Source organism: Dermacentor variabilis, chromosome 6, assembly GCF_050947875.1.
Source record: "Dermacentor variabilis isolate Ectoservices chromosome 6, ASM5094787v1, whole genome shotgun sequence".
Lineage (NCBI taxonomy): Eukaryota > Metazoa > Arthropoda > Arachnida > Ixodida > Ixodidae > Dermacentor > Dermacentor variabilis.
In genome coordinates, this window is record NC_134573.1 from 41903997 (window position 1) to 41923740 (window position 19744).

Sequence of the window (19744 nt, forward strand, 5' to 3'; positions counted from 1 at the left end):
GCTGTCGTTAGGGCTTATCTTCCTGCCGCTTTTACTATTGTCGCGCAAAATACGTGAGTTCTTCTTTGTCATGTTTTTCTGGGAAGTGATTACCATCTGGTCCGAAGCATTCTCAAAATCTCGGCGCTGCGCCCTGAAGCCTCTGCAGTCCCTTAAGTCACGCGACTCACAGCTTCGACAAGAGGGCGCAATCAGAGTGCTCGAGATTGGAGCCGGACTGGGTGGCAACTTCGAGCACATCACCCGCGCCATCAAATACACCAACGTCGATCCAAATGTGGAGTTTGGGTCCGCTTTTCTCAGGCAACTCCGAAGGAACCCCAAGGTTTGGCTGCTTGTTATTTCGACAACGATTGTAGGCCGGCTCGATGCGCATGCGCACCGTCGCCCCCGTTCTCGCATCGTCCCGCTGACGGCGCATGCGCCGCTCACGCGTTGCGCATTAGGCCTTGGGAGACACGGACTTGGCTTGAGGAGTACCGCTGCGATAACTCGCCTCGGTGTTGAAGAAAGGGCGGCGTTATCTGTGCTCGCGCGAGCATAGTGCGCAAACACTATAAGCACCTGAGCGTTATGAGGGCTAGCTGTTGTGTGTATGCTCTGAACGGCAGACGTGAAGGTGGTGTACCGTTGATTGACATTTCACTTTGCACCGATTAGCGGCAACGGTCGCCCGTCGTTGTCATCTTGGGCACCGTCGAGGTGCATTGTCTGGAAACGCCACTGGCGCCGCTCCGCACGCCAGCGTTTGGAGACGCCTGATAGTGGCGAGGTCGCTGTACCTTTTGCCTAGCAGGAATTGCCTTGCATGCTGGCGTCGTTGCACGTCGCACCCGTGTATAGTTACAACACCCGCCTAATGAGCTAGAGCGCCACGCTACACATTGCTATCGCTATCATTCCTTAGGCTTTCGGGCGAAAATGCGAAATTTTATCTTTGGTATTTAGGAATTCAATATTTTTCGCGAGCGTAAACGCAAGGGACATTAAATTAATTGTAACGAGAGATAGTAAGTTACTCATTATGAATAAACTATCTTTCTTTCCGTACTCCCTACATGTGGGCTTTCGTGCATGATATGTTAACTTTAATTGCTGTGATTTTCTAAACTGCATGCGTCAGCTAATGTGTGTGATGGTGTTGCATTAGCTTATAAACTAATAATTTATATATTTTGGTAGTCACGCCGCAGAAAGTTGCAAAAGCTGGCAGTTCCTGCCGTGCAAAGGCATCCTGTCTTCGCCGTAAAATTGATTGCGATAAAAAGCTTATTTGAGCGTTTTTTTTTTCAATGTTTCATTAATAGACATTGCCTTTAAAAGAGTCTGGAGGTTTCTATTTAGGCTTCCAATTGATAAATTAGATCACTGCAAATATACTAGCAAGCTTTCTTTAGCTCATATTTTAATTATTTTGATAGGTTTATTACGAGGATACAATATTGTTCCCTAGTCATGGTGTTTCGTAAGAGGTGTTTGTCATTTACCTGCTGCTTTCACTACTGTATTGTATCAGTTCTTAAAGCCGCACCATCACAAGAGTTGTTTGGCGAATAGGGACCCAGATTGTCGGCAGTTACGAAATGTCGGAAACCACTTTTAGAAAACGGGCAAAAGACAGTCGATAAAAAAGCAATTTACGTAGTCGTCGAGCTGAAGTCCTTGCCGTCACTGGAATGTAAAGCTTAATTACTTCTATTGTCGAACAAGCAATGCGTGACACGTCCCAATGAATTTAGCTCTGCTTCTGTGCGTTATTACGCTCAGCTGACCCGTCAGCGGCAATGTCACAGGCTGCTTACCAAGATACTGACTTTTTAAAGCGAAGTCTTTTTTGCGAATCCTCGCGCCCTTTTCTGACCATGGCTGCTGGGTGGGCGCTGCTGCTGCTGTCTTAGTCGTGCTCTATGCCGGGATCGCACCTGGGCACCCCGGCACAGCAACTTGATGATCCCACCATTAGGCGAGAATGTTGTTCTGCATTACCGTAGTCCACAATCACACACATACTTCTATCGTGCCAACGCCAACTATATAACTTTGAGATGGTAGCCACGTGTTGATTATACGGATGAGTTACACACTATGGCACATACTTTCTGCCGCAAAAGTGGGTGCTACACATAATCTATGTAGATGAAGGAACAGGAGCCAATACAAGGGTATCGATATTGCGTAGCGCCCGTTTCTTTCAAGCAAAATACGAAGGAACGAAAAGGTCAAATCTATAGCATTTCAGTGACCGCCTGCACAACAGCTTCAATTCAGATATATTCCAAACTGTGCGTGGGACCTTTATAGCATTTTCAATCCTCTTCCGTTGGTCCCACAATCAGGGCAATTTACGAAATCAGGCAACCAACTGGGCGTAATAGAGGCTCGGGTAATATAATACGGTGATTATGCATTACGGTGTAGGCGGTTTAATGAAGATATAAACATAAAAATTCAGCTCTAATGCGCTCGAAAGTGCAGTAGAACACAATTTTCTGCGCATTTTATTGACCAATAGAATCTAAAATACATAATTTCTTCTTTCTTTTCTTTTTGGACGGCGCAGGTGTTTGGTTCTGATGTGGGACTTACAAAAGCGCAATAATCAGAACTGTTCTCCCAACCTTATCTGCCCATACCCTTTTTTTATATGAACAGTGATAATGCAGTACCATTGAACAAACGCAGTCGAGAATGTGTTCCACGAATGCAAGTCACAATAAAGCAGCCGTAACTGCTGCGTATTACAGGTGCAATTATTATGAGTATCGGCATATAGCCCTTATTGTACCGGGTGTTTTTTAGACAATACATATTTTTTTATAAAAACCCTTTAAGCATAGCGGAAGTGGCTTATCTACAGAATAGTTTCTCGGCTCGGCAGACATACTCTGGCTCTGACAACTTGAGCTTCAAAAGACTAACTAACAAACAACGTTAATTACCAGGTTTATTAGTGCCTTAGGGGCGGTTTATCAAATTATGTATTGTAAGGCAGTAACATTATAAGGCAACCTCATTTTTTAAGGATCTTCAAAATCGCACCTGATCTGAGATACCTATCGTCGAATTTCAACGTTAAATCCAGGCAATCTCTAAACTCAGTGCGGCGGGAGCGCAGTAAACGTGGCCCGGTTATCACGTCAGACCGAAACGCCCTGTGACGACAAGTATGAGGAAGGTTGAAATAGAACGTCTTGGGGCAGTCGCGGCAGCTTCTGGCACCATACGCTTTGCCTGGCAAGCATTTGCTTTGGTGTGTTGGGTCAGTATTTGCCAAAGCATGCTATCTTGGGACTTGGGGAATTGCCGCCTGACGCGTAGCACCGCATAAGGAGTCGAAACAGGAGTTTGTGCTTATTGAATGTCCGCACAAAGTGACACGGAAGGCCTTCTGCAGGCATTTCCGAGAACGCCGCCTCGGTAGCGTGGAGGCCAGCGACATCTGGTGTGGTGCAAGGAACCCAGTCGCGCACGCAGCGCGCGTGTTCTGCTTTGATTGGTTGGCCTGTTTCGCGAGAGAACAGCCAGGCCGCTGCATCGACGGTCACGAAACCGCGCGCAGTTCGCCAAGAAAAGCGTCGCTTTTAGAAGTTAACTAAAGTTAGTTTTTTGTGAATTCGTCTTTTAAGAGTAACTTAAGCAGCGGCAAAGTACTTCCGTCTGGCCGTAGAGCTCGTGTGCGAAGACGACAGGTGTCTCATGGTCATAGTCTATTGTTAAAAAATCTGTATTGCATAAAACGAAAACCCCATTCAAAGCTCTCAACGAATATATTGATGAGCCCCATATAGGCGTTGCTTTTCAATATATATTGTGGGTAATTGACGCGTTTTCTGGTGGTAGCTACGCATGCTCTAGTTTAGGCAAGCCAACGGGCTAGTTTGAGAATGAATCACGACATTGTGGCTGGCTTTCCTCGCCGTGAGGGCTGTGGATTTATGGAACGCACATAAAAAATGTGGCATTTCCTGTTGCACATACAAATAGAAAGCAAACATTAGGAATTACCAAGAATTATCAACAGTGTCTTAAAATCGCAATGACAATGCTGCACTTACACCGAAAGAGGTAGCAAACCATCCACATCCGACGCCATGGTCATGAATGGCGCTGTCTAGCATTCTCTGGGTCAGAATATGCACGTATATATTATTGCCACGCCGAAACCACCGTCGCCGCTGCACAATTCGTAGTTCAGCGCATGCCCAATGCGGAGGTTTGCCTCCAACTGGCGGCAAGCGTTTTTTTCGTCCACATTCATTTCTTTTTAGCTTATCATTTCTACACCTCAATTAGGAACTACAAAAAATTTCTCCTTTGCTTTCCGTGGCTTCTCCATCTGTTCATAGTATGGTTGTCACTAACATAAATCGGGCCCCTCGGTTTCTCTTCTTCTCATTTGTAGCAAACTTTGAGAAATACAGCGATTTCACCCGAACAGAGCAGCAGAGAAGTACATGTCCCCTGCATACTTACCTTTAACTTAATGTGCTGTCATAAGGCCTTTTACATGCACCGCGAAGATGTCTTTTCGAACTCATGCTTAGCGCCGATCCTTAGTGATCTTTTAGTTGTATGGTACAAAAGACACCTCAATGCCGGCGTCCAAATGCACTGTAAGCACTATAAACGCATATAAGCACTATAAGAGTGCTTAAATATGAGGAGGATATTTTTAGTTTGTAATAATGATAACTGGATGACAAGGAACTTGTTGATAAGGGTATGGATGAGTTTCCCTGTAAAAAGAAGCAGCTAACTGGGACGTGTGTGACATAGGCTAAAAATGTGACTTGAGGTTTTTAGATATGCTGCACCATTTTAACGGTCACCACGTGTGCTGAATGAATAAACCACGTTCAGTGAGGGGCCCCCTGTATGCAAGTCAGCACAATTCAAGGGAGCGAAACGTGGCGTTGCAGTATCATGTCTATGATCAAGATGTTGCAATCACCAAGTGAATTCTAGCTTACAAAGTAAAAAACATAGACCGCGGCATGCAAGTCATCATTTCATCGTGCTGTCTTGCGTCACCGAGAACTTGATAACCTTTACCTTTCGATAGAATAAAACTAAACAAAAAGTATGCACACACAAACTCTGCCACGCTTTCTTGCGTTCGCAAGATCTCTCATAATTTGAAAAAAAGAAAAAAGTAAAAGCCATAGTACGAATCGTCTTTAGTGCACGCAACAAGCTTCGCAGATCTTGCAAGAAGGGCCACAGAAAATGTTCATAATCACGGTGCAAAACAAGCATGCGCAGGCGATTTGCTTAGTGCTGGAGTGCAATTATCTAACTTTCCTGCGGGCGTTGCTACATCGGCCATATGAACTAGTGTATTATTTAAGTACTTCGAAAGCATGCTACTCAATAAACGGCTCTAATAGGTGCCATTTAGCCTGGAACTGCAGTTTGCCCTGTGTTTGTGAAATAGACGAAATAAATTGATTTATTGACATATTGTAGATAGATTGATTGAGTCATTAATTTATTGGCCTATGTAACTTTTAACGCATGCTTGTCGAGTGCGCAGTTTTAGGTAGGCACTATGAGCAACATGAATGTGAAATGTTGGATGCCTTCGCCACAAATGGAGGGTAATAATTATGACATCACGCCATCGGTTTCATATTTCATAATGAAGTCATGCACATAGTGAGCATCTGACCCCATGTTTCCTTGGTCAGCAGTAAAGTCATATGTGCTTCTTCATGTTTGAACCATGCTATGCTTTTAGCTTCCGTTGTCGGCTACCTTCAAGTGACCTCAACAAAAAGTCAGAGCCGTTATTCAGACAAGTTGCGAGAACAGAACGAGATTATCCGGGCAACCAGTCAAAACTTAATATGCTCTCTGGCCCGCGCCCCTTTGTACAGCACCACATTACATACGCTAGTTACTGCCCAAACAAGTAACAAAATATTTTCCTTACGAGTTCTCCCTTATACCCGATCGAAATATCACTCAAGTTGTAACTTCTAGTACGCTGAAATTTCATTTCTAATTTCCAGTAGCGGCGTTAAAAGGCAGATAAAGGGCACTACATTCTTCCTCGGCATCTTTTGGCGCTGAGGGCGGAACGCCAGACGTGCCCGAGTTCCGCGGCGCGGGTTCTGCGTCGCCTCCAGAGACGGCGCCACGATGCTTGGCGCCTCTTTCAGGGGCTTCTACTTGCCTCGGTAGCGTAGCGGTTATGGTGTGGCGCTGCCAAGCTCGAGGTCGCGGGATCAAATCCCGGTCGCAGCGGCCGCATTCGAGGGAGGCGAAATACGAAAACGCGCGTGTCCCGTGCATTGAGGGCACGTTAATGATCTCCTTGTGATCAAAATTAATCCAGTCCCCCACTACGGCGTGGCTCATAATCAAATCGCGGTTTTGACACGTAAAACCCCAAAATTCAATTCATTCTCCTTCTAGCTGGGCAGTCGCTCTGCCTCCCTGGCGTCTTTCGCTGCGTGCCATGCTGCTTTCACACCGTTTTCTTCCTCTATCGGGAAGCGTCCATATAGACCAATGCTAAGTATGGCGTGGTGCGGTGTGCTGGAGTGTGCCGTTGCAAAAATGCACAGTTATTTTAAGATTGTGACAAGTATCGTGTCCAACCAGTCGGCTTTGCTGGTTACCATTTCATGCTTATATCTACTCTCGATTGCGAGAGAGTCAGTAATTCGCCCTTCCCCCTGATATTGATTGGACTTTCAGCATGTATTGACGTTTATACACAATCAAATTGGTTGTTAGCGCCGTGTTTGTCTATTCTCGTATTGGTCCTGTTTTCAGAGCGGTTATATACAAGTCGTACTCTTGACATCATTTGATGTGACGCCTCTATGGGCGTCGCATGAATCCAATACGACAGTTGCGTTCTTCTCTCTTCGCGTAGTGCTTATAATCGATGCACATTACACAGCTACGTATGAGTCAGACAGCCTCAGTTCTGTCTGTCTTTTGCAAATTACATCTAACCTTGAGCGGAAAATAGTGGTCGCACAAGTAATATCGCTGGAGTAATCGTTTCAGCGACAATATTTGTAAAAGGGTCAGGGTCTGGGGAGGTGCGCTTGTAGAAACGTGGCTCCAGAAACAGCCCTTGTTACAGCATTGCTTATCTGGTCAAGACTAGTCCCCGTTAGATATGTAAGGGCCCGTAAATATACCGGAACAATGCCGAAAAATATGGAGGAAAACGTTTTGTTGCTTCTTTTTTCGGTCCGGAGAAACCGAAAAAAACAAGAACAAAATGTGCACCACGTTAAGCTTGCCATTCTCAGCAGTGCAGCAAACAATTTTAGAGGCGACGAAGACGACAGGGAAATGGCACCAATGTTTTGAAATGTCTTCATTAAATGGTTTCAGTTTCATTTTGAAAACGCAGCGTAGAATAAAAACGTATAGCGTAGTGTCACTGTATAACATATAAGTACCAACATTTGGTAGCATATACAGTAACTCCAGTATAGCGAAAGACAGGACACCATATGGGATTTGGTCCAGGTCTGGCATCTGGGACTTCGAGAAGCACGTGGAATTGTCAACCTGACAGATTTGCCGTGGTTGCTTAGTGACTATGGTGCTGGGCTGCTTAGCACGAGGTCGCAGGACCGAATGCCCGCTAAGGCAGCCGCATGTCGACGGGGGCGAAATGCAAAAACACCCGTGTAGGTAGATTTAGATACATGTTAAACAACCCCTCGTGGTCCTATTGTTCAGGAGTCCCCGCATACGGCGATCCTCATAATCAGCTCTTGGTTTTGGCACGTAGAACCCCAAAATTTTTGTGGAGTCTGGCGGTAAGGCCTTTGCACTAATGAACAGTTGACACCTATAGACCTTTTCAACTAAAGCGCCCTGGGCATCGCCGTCTGGGCCGTGCTCATTGCGCGTGAACCCCTCGCAGTGGCCTTGCAAGCGCTGCTCGCCTGCTTTCGCGCTCGCGTGCCACAGTACAGAGAGGAGGTTCTCGCATTCCCCGATGAAGATGTCTGCTGCAGATGTCTTCGCCATCTGCCCGTTGTCAGCGAAATTGGTCTTTGTTTGTAACTGTCCACAAGCAGCTTCACAACCGGCTCACATGCAGACGTACTGAGGAATAAACTTATTTGTAGGGTTTTACACGTGAAAACCACGATGTGATTATGAAGCATACCATCGTGCGGAACTCAAGATTAATTTCGACCGCCTGGTGTTTTTAACGCACATCTAACGCACGGTGCGTGGTCGTATTTCTCTCTAGCCCTCATAGCAATGCTGCCGCCGCGGTGAGATTAGATCACTCGCCTTCGCGCTTAACAGCGCAACGCCATAGTCTCTGAGGCATCACGGCCTGAGTAAACGTGTTCTAAAACTCGTCTACGTGCAATCAAATGTGAATGTGGAATGAGCCGCTATCGATTCTATTGCAAATGTGTACAGCAATAGTGACTCCACACTGAGTGGCCTTTGCCTGAGTAGAGAGATCAGCAACATTTTGTAGAAGAGAAGAATGTGTTCATTGCGTGGTATTTACGCGTTCACTGCGTATTTAACAATATTTGAAGATAACTTATTGTTGGCCAAGTTGGTATGTATTCATTGCAACTATTTTAATGCGCCGAAACCACACAGTATGCAAGAGGAGACTGTCGCAAAAGGAGATTGCTCTCAAGAGATTGCTCGCAGATAGGAAAAGGAAAGCAAAAAGGAAAAGTTAGAGGCTGTGGGACTAAATGTGGGCGACCATTCATGAGATGTGCCGAAGGGGTAGTTCATGAAATTTCTCTCTCTTGTGGTCGTTCGTATATAGGACAAATCAGTCCCTGTGTAAATGAGCGGATCAGGGAACACGAACGAAACCTTGAGCCAAATTAAGGGCCCAATTACGCCTAAGCATTTTGAAACTGTCCTTCGCAATCCTATGGGCCATGCTTTTGTGAAGCGCGGATTCTTGCCAGAAGATGCGAAGGCCAGAGAAATTATGGAAGCCTTCTATATCAGCAAGAAAGATAGCTTGTGCGTTAGTAAAACTTTCACATCGTTCTATAGTGCCGACAAGGTTTTTGAGCGTTTTTTATCATGCGGCACTTGATGCTTGAATGTGTTCGCTGCGCAGGCACTTAACTTCAGTTTCAGTTTATTATTCGCTCATACAATTAGTTACAAAAATGATATACAGACAAGGGTCCCATAGTCAGAGACTGCACCGAGACCCTTGATTAAAGAGCAGAAATTAGCATGCGTTCTCGTTATTGTGACTGCTGCTCAATGCAAGTTGGGTGTAATAACGGCATTAGGGTATATATGCATACGTATTTTGTGTAAAATAAAGCAGTTGTGAGCGCGCTCTGTCCCGTTGTCTTCGCTTGCGTGGTGTGTGGTTTTAGTTCTTCAAACTAGTTATAATGACTATTGAACGATAACCAGTTTTTATTGCTGGAACAATATATATTCGCTATTTTTACATCAGTTCCATTTCTTTTTTCAAAACTTGCTAAAAAAGATAGGAAAATTTGCTTTTTTTTCACCCGCTCAAAATTTCCCGACATTTTGTATCCCTAGGCTCCCTTTTGATAGCTTGGCTCGGGAAGCACATCTTGTTCAGTCATTGCCAATAACGTCGGCTCCATTTTTCTGTGAACCCCCCGTGTCGTTTCGAACATTAGATGTAACGTATCACGTATTTTACAGGTTGAACTCGAACAGTGGATCCAAGGATATGGTGAAGACATGAGCCAGCTGGCAAGTAGCCATTTCGACGTCGTTATGTTCACGTACCTCCTCTGCTCCGTAAAGAACGCGAGAAAAGTCCTAGAAGAAGCCAAGCGGGTTATGGTGAAAGTAAGTGATTACAATGTGGCTATTTCAATTCTAAAAATATATGGAACTGTGCGTTCTCGTAACCCATATTGCACCTTTCGAATTTAGATAAACATTATGCTTCAAGCTACGTGTTGTGAGACCACTCATACAGTGATAGTAGGCCGGTATTGGAAAAACAGGGAACTGTGGATGAACACTTGAGGGCGAAGTCACCATTATAGAATAAATCGAACGTTGCGATATATTAGAGATAAATTGCGTCGCACAAATGAAGTAATAGACTGCAACAGATTGACAATTTCTGAACATGAGACACTCACAAATGCGAATGACAGAACAAGCGCATAGACACCTTTATTGTTTCTTGTGAAATTACATACCGAGATAGCCATGGGCAACCTCGATGAAGTTGGGATCATTTGCTCTATTTTTCTCTGTTCGGGCGTTCGAATCAATTGCTTGCGTGCCTTTAGCAGTCATTCTGCCAATTAATTGCGTCCTCTGGCCATTCTGTCGTTTATGTGAACGCTGACAAAAAGATAAAAAATAAAGGAAGCCCTCAAGCGTGAAATAAATAACGTCGCCCTCATACTCTGCCGCTCAGGATTTCTGGTGCCTTTAGCCGGCCAGGTTTGACGCTCTGAGTATGCTCTGGTCGTCATTGTAGTGGAATGGTAGTTTTGAGATAGTGGTGTCGAGTCTGGTTTATACATTTTCTACTAGAGCGTTGCTAAGACCTTTTCTAGGCGGCTGCATTCGTTAATGAAAGCCTGGCTTAATTCAATATATTCTTGGCGCATCATGTTACTTGTAAAAGATGTTGATTTCTATAACGACTGTTATTCTATTCTATTTGACCTTTGTCAATGACTCACGTAAAACGCCGGCATATTTATTAGTGGGATCACACACTAGTTGAGCAAGTTGACGAGAAATAGAGAGAACATAAGAGAAAAAATTCCAACAAAACGGGTATCCTCTTCACTATTTCGTAGCTTCTTTAAGATTTAGTTTTGCCTGATAAGCTTGTGTGCATTCGTTTGGCTTCTTTCATTGCGATGGGTGACAAACAATGTTCGCATTTGAATGCTATATGAATTGAAAACGTGGGTGCCGCGGTCGTAGGCACGGCCTCGCTTATTAGAATGTTAAAGACAAGGTTTCCTAACGCACAAGCACAAAACCATGACGAGGACAGAATAGAACCGCCGACCCTGTGAGCCGGTGTTGTCTCTGTTTGTCGTTTACTATATATATATATATATATATATATATAAATAAACACAGTGGATTATTTTCGGTAGTGTGTTGCATAATGTTCTTCCTCATGTTCAGTCGTGGGCCACATAATTGCGGTACTCACAAACATTGGTGCTGCCTGCCATGTCAGAAACGAGAAACTGAGTCATTGGCTATGGGCGCATGCACCGCTTCGGCATAACTGGCATAACTGATTGAGGGGGGTGATGAGCAAGGTTGTATTGCCTGCAGGATCTCGTTACGAACCACGTCTGTAATCGCCGTCACATTCGTCTGTTGACCTTGCCTGCAGCTGTTGTCTTGACTGCCAATTGTCAACGTCCTCGGATGTGTTGCCGTGGAAAGATGAAGCAATCCACGGCACAACGGTAGTTTTGATCTCTTGCGTCCGGCCTGCCGTAGCGGTGGGCATATTTCGCGATAGGCTTGCCAGAATATTGTAGCCAGCTGGCAGTCCTTGCAGGCGACGGCTTCTTCGGATGACTAGGGGGGAGGAACTTAGTGGCGTCTGCAGATTTTGGTCCAGTCCGCCTAGGTTGTCGCAAATGTCCACCCCGCACCTCCACCAGGTTATCAATAAATTAATAAATAAATAATTAAAAACAATATATATATATATATATATATATATATATATATATATATATATATATAACAAGATAAAGCTGCAACGCACAAATCTCTCTGTCTCTCTCTCTCTCTATATATATATATATATATAGAGAGAGAGTTGTCCGTTGCAGCTTTATCATGGTTAATTAGGCATACGTGAATCCAGTGGCATTCACGGCAAAGGCTGAGAAATGCAGCTAGAGTGCCGTAATACCGGTAGTAGCAATTTCTTCCCCAATTTAATCCCATAATAGCACGCCTTATCTGAAAGTCCAATAATAATTGATGATGTGTGAGCGTTTCAAGATTTGTCATTGCAGTATTAATGCACCATTTTGCTTTAAATTGATGTTGTATATTTAAGTTTTACAGAAGTTGCATTTTCTCTAGAATTATCACTTTTCACGCCCCAACGTTAACGGTCCCATGTCGCAGAAAAGCCGGCGTCGGCGTACCGCGACCAGCGTCGAACACCGCATTCAATTAATTGATTTCCCAAGCTATAATATGTAGAAAAGTCGTAAATTACTACTTGCACACAACCTACAGACATGATAGCGGTGTACTGTAATTTGAGTACATGAGAAAACGTAATTATGTTATGCCAGAACTCAAACACCTTTTCCAGTGTTTCAACCATGCATAGACAGGCCACGGCGTCCGCCACTTGAGCGTGCCAGCGCGCGAATTTTTGGAGGCCACGGAGGGCGCGCCTTGTTCTTTGCAACACTTCCGGATGGCGCTCGCCTCGGCCGCATCGCGGCCCACGCAGGCGGCCACGTTTCTACCCCAAAGCCTGTCTTTGCGGATAGTGTTCGCCACTAGCGTTTCCTGGTGAACATTCCGGGTACATACGCTGCAGTTGCCGGGCAGCGTGAAGAGCAGTCAGGGTTCTTTGAATGCTATCGCGTTACACTCTTAAAGGCTATGCTTAAGCGTCCTCGAAATGTTTTTCTTACAAGTCTTTCAATTACGTTTTGCACTAATTTCCCTTGTACCTTATTCCAAGCCAACCTATTTGGTCTTCGGACTGCACTATTTAATAAATACATAAAACAAAAATGAAAGTAATCTTTTACCTTAAGGATCGCTGCGTATGGTTCTTGTGCAGTTCATTTGCTCGACGACAGAGGAGAAGAGGGCGGTGGCAAGATCTACATTAGCGGGTGGGTATATATATATATATATATATATATATATATATATATATAGATATATTGTTGCGGTGCATATTGACAACAGCGTGCGCGCAGGAGGGAGACGAAGATGATGTGGTAGACTGTCTCCTGGACCTGTGACCTTTGTACCAGCCCAGGAGATTATTAGTAACTTACCACTTTCTTCATAACATTTGGTGGACGTGCGCGGTGGCCGCCGCTTCGGTTCTTCACCGGTGTCGCATGAGACGATGCCTAGTTCGGCAAGGCCTGCGTCTACTGTGTCGACTGTCGTACTCGTACATCCGCGTGATCCAGAAACGTTCAGAGGCACTGATGGCACCGACGTCAACGAATGTCTGGATATGTATGAATGGGTGAGTTGCCACAACAAATGGGATCCCACAGTTATGCGGACGAACATAATTTTTTGCTTGGCGGGAACTGCGCGGGTGTTGTTTCAAAGCCACGAAGAACTCCGTGAATGCGATACTCGCAAGCAGAAGCTGCGAGATCCCTTCGGAAAACCACTGGGTCGGAAGGTCGTCGTCAAGAAAGAGTTGACATCACGAGTTCATACGTCCACCCAAGGCTACGCCGCGTATATACAAGACGTGCTGGTACTTTGCCGCAAGGCCGACGCTGTAATGCCGGAGTCTGAAAAGTCTGGCATGTCTTAAAAGGTATCGCCGATGACGCCTGCACTTTACTGTTTTGTAAGAACTGTACTTTGGTTAATGACATTATCACTGAGAGCAAGCGTTTCGAGCAGGCGAAAAGCCGTCGTATTTATGAGCCATTTGCATGGCTTCACAATACGGCTACGACATGCCCATGTGAAGACCGACACGACTGACCTTCGATGCTGCAGCAGCCGTCAGTGCAGCTGACGGAGATCGTGCGCCCTGAGCTGGAAACTATGTGTCCCGCGGCTCTGTGCCCACCTGTCAACGATACATGCCCTCCCACAGTTTCCCTTGTTCAGGCTACTGTGCGCCAAGAACTCACCAATGTCGGCTTGCAGTTAGATTGCACCATGGCCAGCTCCTGGCCAACCGAACGTCCTTCGCTATTGCATACTTAAAATCGATGGATCACTCGAGGCTCTCGCAACATGGCGGAGTGGGACCTGTTTGCTTTAGTTGTCGCTGCCTTGGTCACATCGCGAGGTACCGTCGCAACCGCTGGTCCTCAATGCCGTTTTCGAACAGCCCTCGTCCAGACGGCGGTTTTCGCCATATCAAGCCTCAAGCCGAACTTAACGTGCACGCCACGGACGGTACGGCCGCATGGCGCCGTCGATCACCGTCGCCGAGTAGTCACCAGTCTTGCTTGGCGCAATGTCGTCACCCTTCGTCCAGGTCACCCCAGTCCTATCGCCTGTCGTCGCCATTCCGACCTGGACGCATAGCATCGGAAAACCAAAAGATGCAGCTCCCAGATCTGACGGTGCATTGTCGACGTCTCTGCCAAAGCCTCTTATCTTGCCTACCTGACACAATATAGTCGATGTAGAAGTTGATGGTGTATTTGTCTCAGTGCTTGTTGATGCAGGAGTCCATATCTCGGCGATGAGCAATCGTCTTCGTTGGCGCTTGAAGAAAGTCCTTACATCTGCCGCGTCTCGTGTTTTCTGGGTCGCTGATGCAGCAACGCCCATCGTCCATGGCATGTGCACTGCCCGAATAACTGTTGCCGGTTTCAACTATTACGTTTTATTTGCTGTTCTGAAATGGTGTTTTCATGACTTGATCTTCGGTCTTGACATTTTATATATTCAGCATTCATTCAGCACTGATTAATTGCGCTACTGGCCTCCTCCAACCCGAGCTGCCTATTCACTGCTGTCCTCCAAGATCAGCTGAGCCTCGTTAATGTTCTGCAGACCTCGTACGGCTGCCGCCTCAAGCCGCCATGTATATGCCTTTGACCTTCGTCCTATATGCCTTCGTCTACAGCCACCTGCTGTCCGATCGGTTCCGTAACGTTTGATCCCGGCATATTTTCAAGGATGATTGCTCAAGACCTGCTCCCGAACAGGCTGCGTATCTTTGTCGCGTCAAGGTGTCTTAACGCGACGTCTTGGACTTTGAGGATCGCCCACCGCGACAGACTTCCGTTGTGACCCATAAAATTGACACCGGTGAGGCTATTCCTATCAGCCGACGACCTTATCAACCTTACAATGTGTCTCACGCAGATCGCCACGTTATCCAAGCTGAAGTAGACAAAATGCTAACTAAAAGTATAATTGAGCCCTGTTCGAGTCATTGGGCATCGCCAGTTGTCTCGGTCAAAAAGATGGAAGGCAGCTGGCGATTTTGTGTCGGCTACCGTCAACTCTACCAGATCACGAAAAAGGACGTGTACCCTCTCCCGCCGATTGATGACGCTCTCGACGGCCTTCATGGATCGAAATAATTCTCTTCAATCGATCTCCGATCCGATGTGGCTATTGGCAGACTTCGGTTGATGAACTCGACCACTAGAAGATCGCTTTTCTTACACCGGACGGCCCTTATCCTTTTATAGTGATACCTAACAGACTTTGGAATGCCCCGTCAACTTTCGAAAGAATGATGGACTCTCACCTTCGGGGCTCTAAGTGGTCCACCTGCTTTTGTTACCTGAACGATGTCATCGTATTTTCCGCTACGTTTGACAGCCGCCTCAGTCGCTTGGCCCCTATTCTTGAAGTCATTATGGAGGCAGGCCTTCAACTTAACACTTCTTAGTGTCACTTTGGACACCGTGAAGTCAAAGTTCTTGGCTGCCAGTGCTGCCGGTATATATCCTGATCCTGATAAGATTCACGCAGTCAACAACTTTTCTGTACCCTGCTCGGCAAAAGATTTGCGCAGCTTCTTGGGCTTATGCTATAATTTTAGTTGCTTTGTGAAAATTGTGCGGATATTGCCCCGCCACTGACTGAATTTCTCAAGAATGAGATGGCGTTATTTTAGGGCCGCGATCAAGCCGACGCCTTCGACATACTCATCCGCTTGTTAACAACATGTCCTATATAAGGCTGCTTTTATCCATCTACTCCAACTCAAGTTCGCGCGGACGCCAGCGGCCATGGCATCGGGGCTGTCCTCATCCAACTGCAAAATGGGGTCGAGGGCGTCATTGGCTACGCCAGTCGCCTCTTGCTTCCTTTAGAAGGCAATTTTTCTATACCCGAGCGCGAATCCCTCGATCTGTTCTGGGCAGTGGCTAAATGTTGCCGTTACTTGTTTGGCCACCCATTTTCTGTCATCACGAACCACCATGCCCTGTGCTGGCTATCGTTACTGAAAGACCCGACTGCCGCTTTGGTTGCTGGGCACTCAGACTTCAGGAGTATTCTTTCGTTGGCATGTACATGTCCAGCCAATTACATTTCGACGCCTAGATTCTTGTCTCGTCATCCCGCCGATCCTCTTGACAACGCCAAACCGGATGCCGACACTTGCCTTCTAGCCATTATCTCACTTTCGCGACATCGTTACTGAGCAGCAAAAGGGCGACTCTCTCCGCTCGATCATTGAGCGCTTGACTTCAGGAAAATCAGATAGCTCAACCAAAATGTTTGTGCTCCATGACGACATTCTCTATGGACGCAACACCAGCTCTGATGGACCAGGTTTACTACTAGCTGTCCCTCGTCATCTCCGTTCAACAGTTCCTGCTGTATTCCATGACACGCCCACTGGCAGACAACTAGGCACCTCCCGCACTTACGACACACTTCGACGTCGTTTCTTCTGGCCAGACCTTTACCGCTCTGTCCGCCGTTACTTTGCGGCTTGCGACCCTGACAAGCGCCGAAAGAGGACATGTACGCAACCTGTTGCCCATCTTCATCCAATCGATGTTCCCACGGAGCCTTGTTCCGTGTCCCCGTGGACCTTCTTGGACCCTTCGCCACATCCATAAAAGGAAACAAATGGATAACCGTTTGCACAGAATATGCGACGCCCTATGCCATTACACGTGCCCTGCCCACCAGCTGTGCTACAGATGCAGCAGTCTTTTTGTTTCAAGACGTGGTTCTTCACCATGGCGCCCAAGGCAGCTGCTGACAGATCGCGGCCGGTACTTCCCGTCCCTAATTGTCGAAGAGATACTTCGTTTCTGCTCCACCGAACACAAGCTCGAAACCGCATATCACCTACAACCGAACCCACTGACTGAACGACTGAATCGCACCCTTACACAGACGCTGTCTACGTACGTTTGAGAAGACCATCGCGATTGGGACAGCACTTTGCCTTACGTGGCATTTGCGTACTATTCGTGACGTCTTGATACCGCAGGTTTCTCGCCTTTCTATCCCCTGCTTGGTCACCATCCAACTCTGCATTTGGACACATTGCTACCTTCCGTGTCGCGACATACCATGGAATACGCCCATGACGCCACTGGTCGGCCTCGTATGGTTCGCCAGATTGCCTGTGACCGACTTACAGTTGCTCAGGCGTCACAAAAGACTCGCCGCTACAATCGGCAACAGTACTATCAAATCTCTCGCGGAAATTTTCTGTTGTGGACTTCTAGTCCACCTGTCCGAAAAACTGCTGTCACGCTAACCGGGCCCTATTGGATATTGTGATGAGTAGGTCCATTATATTATGAAATCGCCCGCGTTGAACACACGCCCTCCTCGCCCCAGCTATAAACTGACGTCGTCCACGTGCCCCGCTTAAAACCGTAGTGTTCAGCTACTTTGATATTATTCTAAGAAGCGCCGGGTCGGCGCTGCAGGAGCCGGTGGTTATGTGACGGTGCCTTTGGACACGACCACGCGCTCAACAAGGAGACGAAGAGGAAGTGGTAGACTGTATACTGGAGCTGTGACCTTTTTATCATCTTGCGCTGTTACCACTTACTTTTACCCATGTAAATACTTGTAAATACATTTCTGAATAGAGCTTTCTCTTCGTATATATATATATATATATATATATATATATATATATATATATATATATATATATAATTTGTGTGTGTGTGTGTTTTGCAAAGGCCCTTATTAGTCGCGGGCGTTTGAGGCCACCCGTTAGCGCTGGGCGTGGACTTTCAGTACGAGCGGCATTCACGAGCAAAAACGATGAAGAGGACCACCCACTATAAAGCGCTGGGGGGGGGGGGGGGGGCGAACGACCCGCTATACCGTTCCAATTATTCTTCACAGTATAAACAAAAGAGAAGAAGTGAATACATGTCGTTCAATGTTTGTTAATCATGACCTCACAAAGGTAACAGCTAACGAAGCGAACGCAAGCATCAGGTAAATAAGCTGTGGTTGCAACGGAAATGTAGAAAATATAAAAAAAGAGAAATGACAGTGGACGAAGTGATAACTTGTCACCCGTGGGACCCGAACCTAACACCTATGGATTACGTGTGCCGTGCACAACTAATTCTGCTAAGGCGACAGCTACACATACGTCCGGTAACTTGGATATTTACGTTCATTAGATATAGCACTGGGCGTGTAAGCTAGCCCCACTGAGAACCGTGGTGAGCGGGTGTGGAACGTCCTTTTTTGCCCAATGGTTTCACGTAAAACATAACCTCCGGAGAGCAGGCACGGGACTAAGAAAACCCTCGCGTGCTACCTAATGACATCAAGGCTGCCAGATTAACATGAAATGTCTTTTCTTATTCAGGGCGGGACCCTTATCTTCCTGGAGCACGTGGCTTTTCCTGAGGGCACGTGGCAGAGGCTTCTTCAAAATGCGGTAACTCCTCTGTGGAAGGTCACATGCTGCAACTGTCACCTGAACCGAGACTCTGTTAAGCAAATAGAAGATGCTGGATTCTCGTATGTCACGGCCAAGTACATTGATGCAGACACCAACGTTTTATTGAGCCGTCACGCATATGGAATCGCCATCTCATAATGAACGCTGGCTCACGTCGGGTTGCTCGTCTACTGGCTGTAATGTTGGTTGTATGCAACTATGTTCCCGAAAACTCATTCATAAAGCGAAATAAAAGCTTCTTTAGGACAAAATCGACGTCACTTATTGTGCCTCAATCATTTATTATTATTCAACATCTTCCCGGCATTAAAGGCCAACTGCAACAAAATTCTGGACCCGGTATGAAGTCTAATTTCGGAGTGCGCAGAGATCGATAAGCCTTCGCTACAAAATATTGTGTTTGATGTGCATGTATTTGCGCAAAAATAACTTTTTGGACACTGAAGCTAAGAAAACACAGTGATTACCTCTCGGTTGAACTGACGCGCGACGTGTACTCTGTTTCAGACATCAGGCACAACCACGGTGGGTGCAACGTTGTGGAAGCTATGCAAGATGTTCGGTTGCGATAATGTATCCCTCCGCCCGTTCCATCAATGCTTCGTTGCGCGCCGACGGCGTTTGCTACCGCGAGCATGTGCCTGAGGCTGACGCGACGGGGTGCAATTAAAGAACACAGCAATGTAAACACGAAGCAAATTGATCTAAAGCAAAGAATTATCAACGGTATACCAACGTTTGTTTGTATTTAAGGGTTGAAAGGTTTCACTGCGACAGCAGTTATATGGACTCTCCGGGTGCATTTCTGTCGTCGGCGTCGCCGTGATGTTCCGTATAAAATCCGACGGCGATCACACCGTCGCCGCACCTCTTGCGCGTTATTTGCAAGTGAAAGCGTGCGAGGGGAGCCGACGCGGCGCTATCTCGCCCGCGCGAAAGGAAGGAGAGTGGGGAGGCCTCCCGTCGCGTATAAGGCTCCCGACGTTGCGAGGCACTGGGGGAAGAGGGGGGAGGTGCGGCGGCGTTTTACTCCAGCTGCAACTGCGTATGTGGAGGCTGCGCGCGGTCCCGTGGCTGTATCTTGAGAGGGATCCGCAAGTGCATTGGCGGCTTGTAGGTTTGCGCTTTAGTGTGCTCTCGGCACTCATATTGCGTTGAAGCGATAGACAG

General features: G+C 46.5%; 1 protein-coding gene across 1 annotated transcript; it reads left to right on the top strand.

Annotated features, from left to right (window-relative positions):
• Window positions 1–70: 70 nt before the first annotated feature.
• Window positions 71–18775, top strand: LOC142586103 (thiol S-methyltransferase TMT1B-like). Its single transcript, XM_075697361.1, has 3 exons — window positions 71–325; window positions 9664–9813; window positions 18479–18775. Exons 1-3 carry the CDS (start codon window positions 71–73, stop codon window positions 18710–18712), a joined length of 639 nt encoding a protein of 212 aa, XP_075553476.1. The 3' UTR covers window positions 18713–18775.
• Window positions 18776–19744: the final 969 nt, after the last annotated feature.

What these genes read in the sequence shown, in the direction of transcription:
- LOC142586103 (XM_075697361.1), top strand. Translation starts at nt 71, where the DNA reads ATGTTTTTCTGGGAAGTGATTACCATCTGGTCCGAAGCATTCTCAAAA. An exon ending in AACTCCGAAGGAACCCCAAG is followed by an intron (nt 326 to 9,663) that starts GTTTGGCTGCTT and finishes CGTATTTTACAG; the next exon opens with GTTGAACTCGAACAGTGGAT. An exon ending in CCAAGCGGGTTATGGTGAAA is followed by an intron (nt 9,814 to 18,478) that starts GTAAGTGATTAC and finishes TTTCTTATTCAG; the next exon opens with GGCGGGACCCTTATCTTCCT.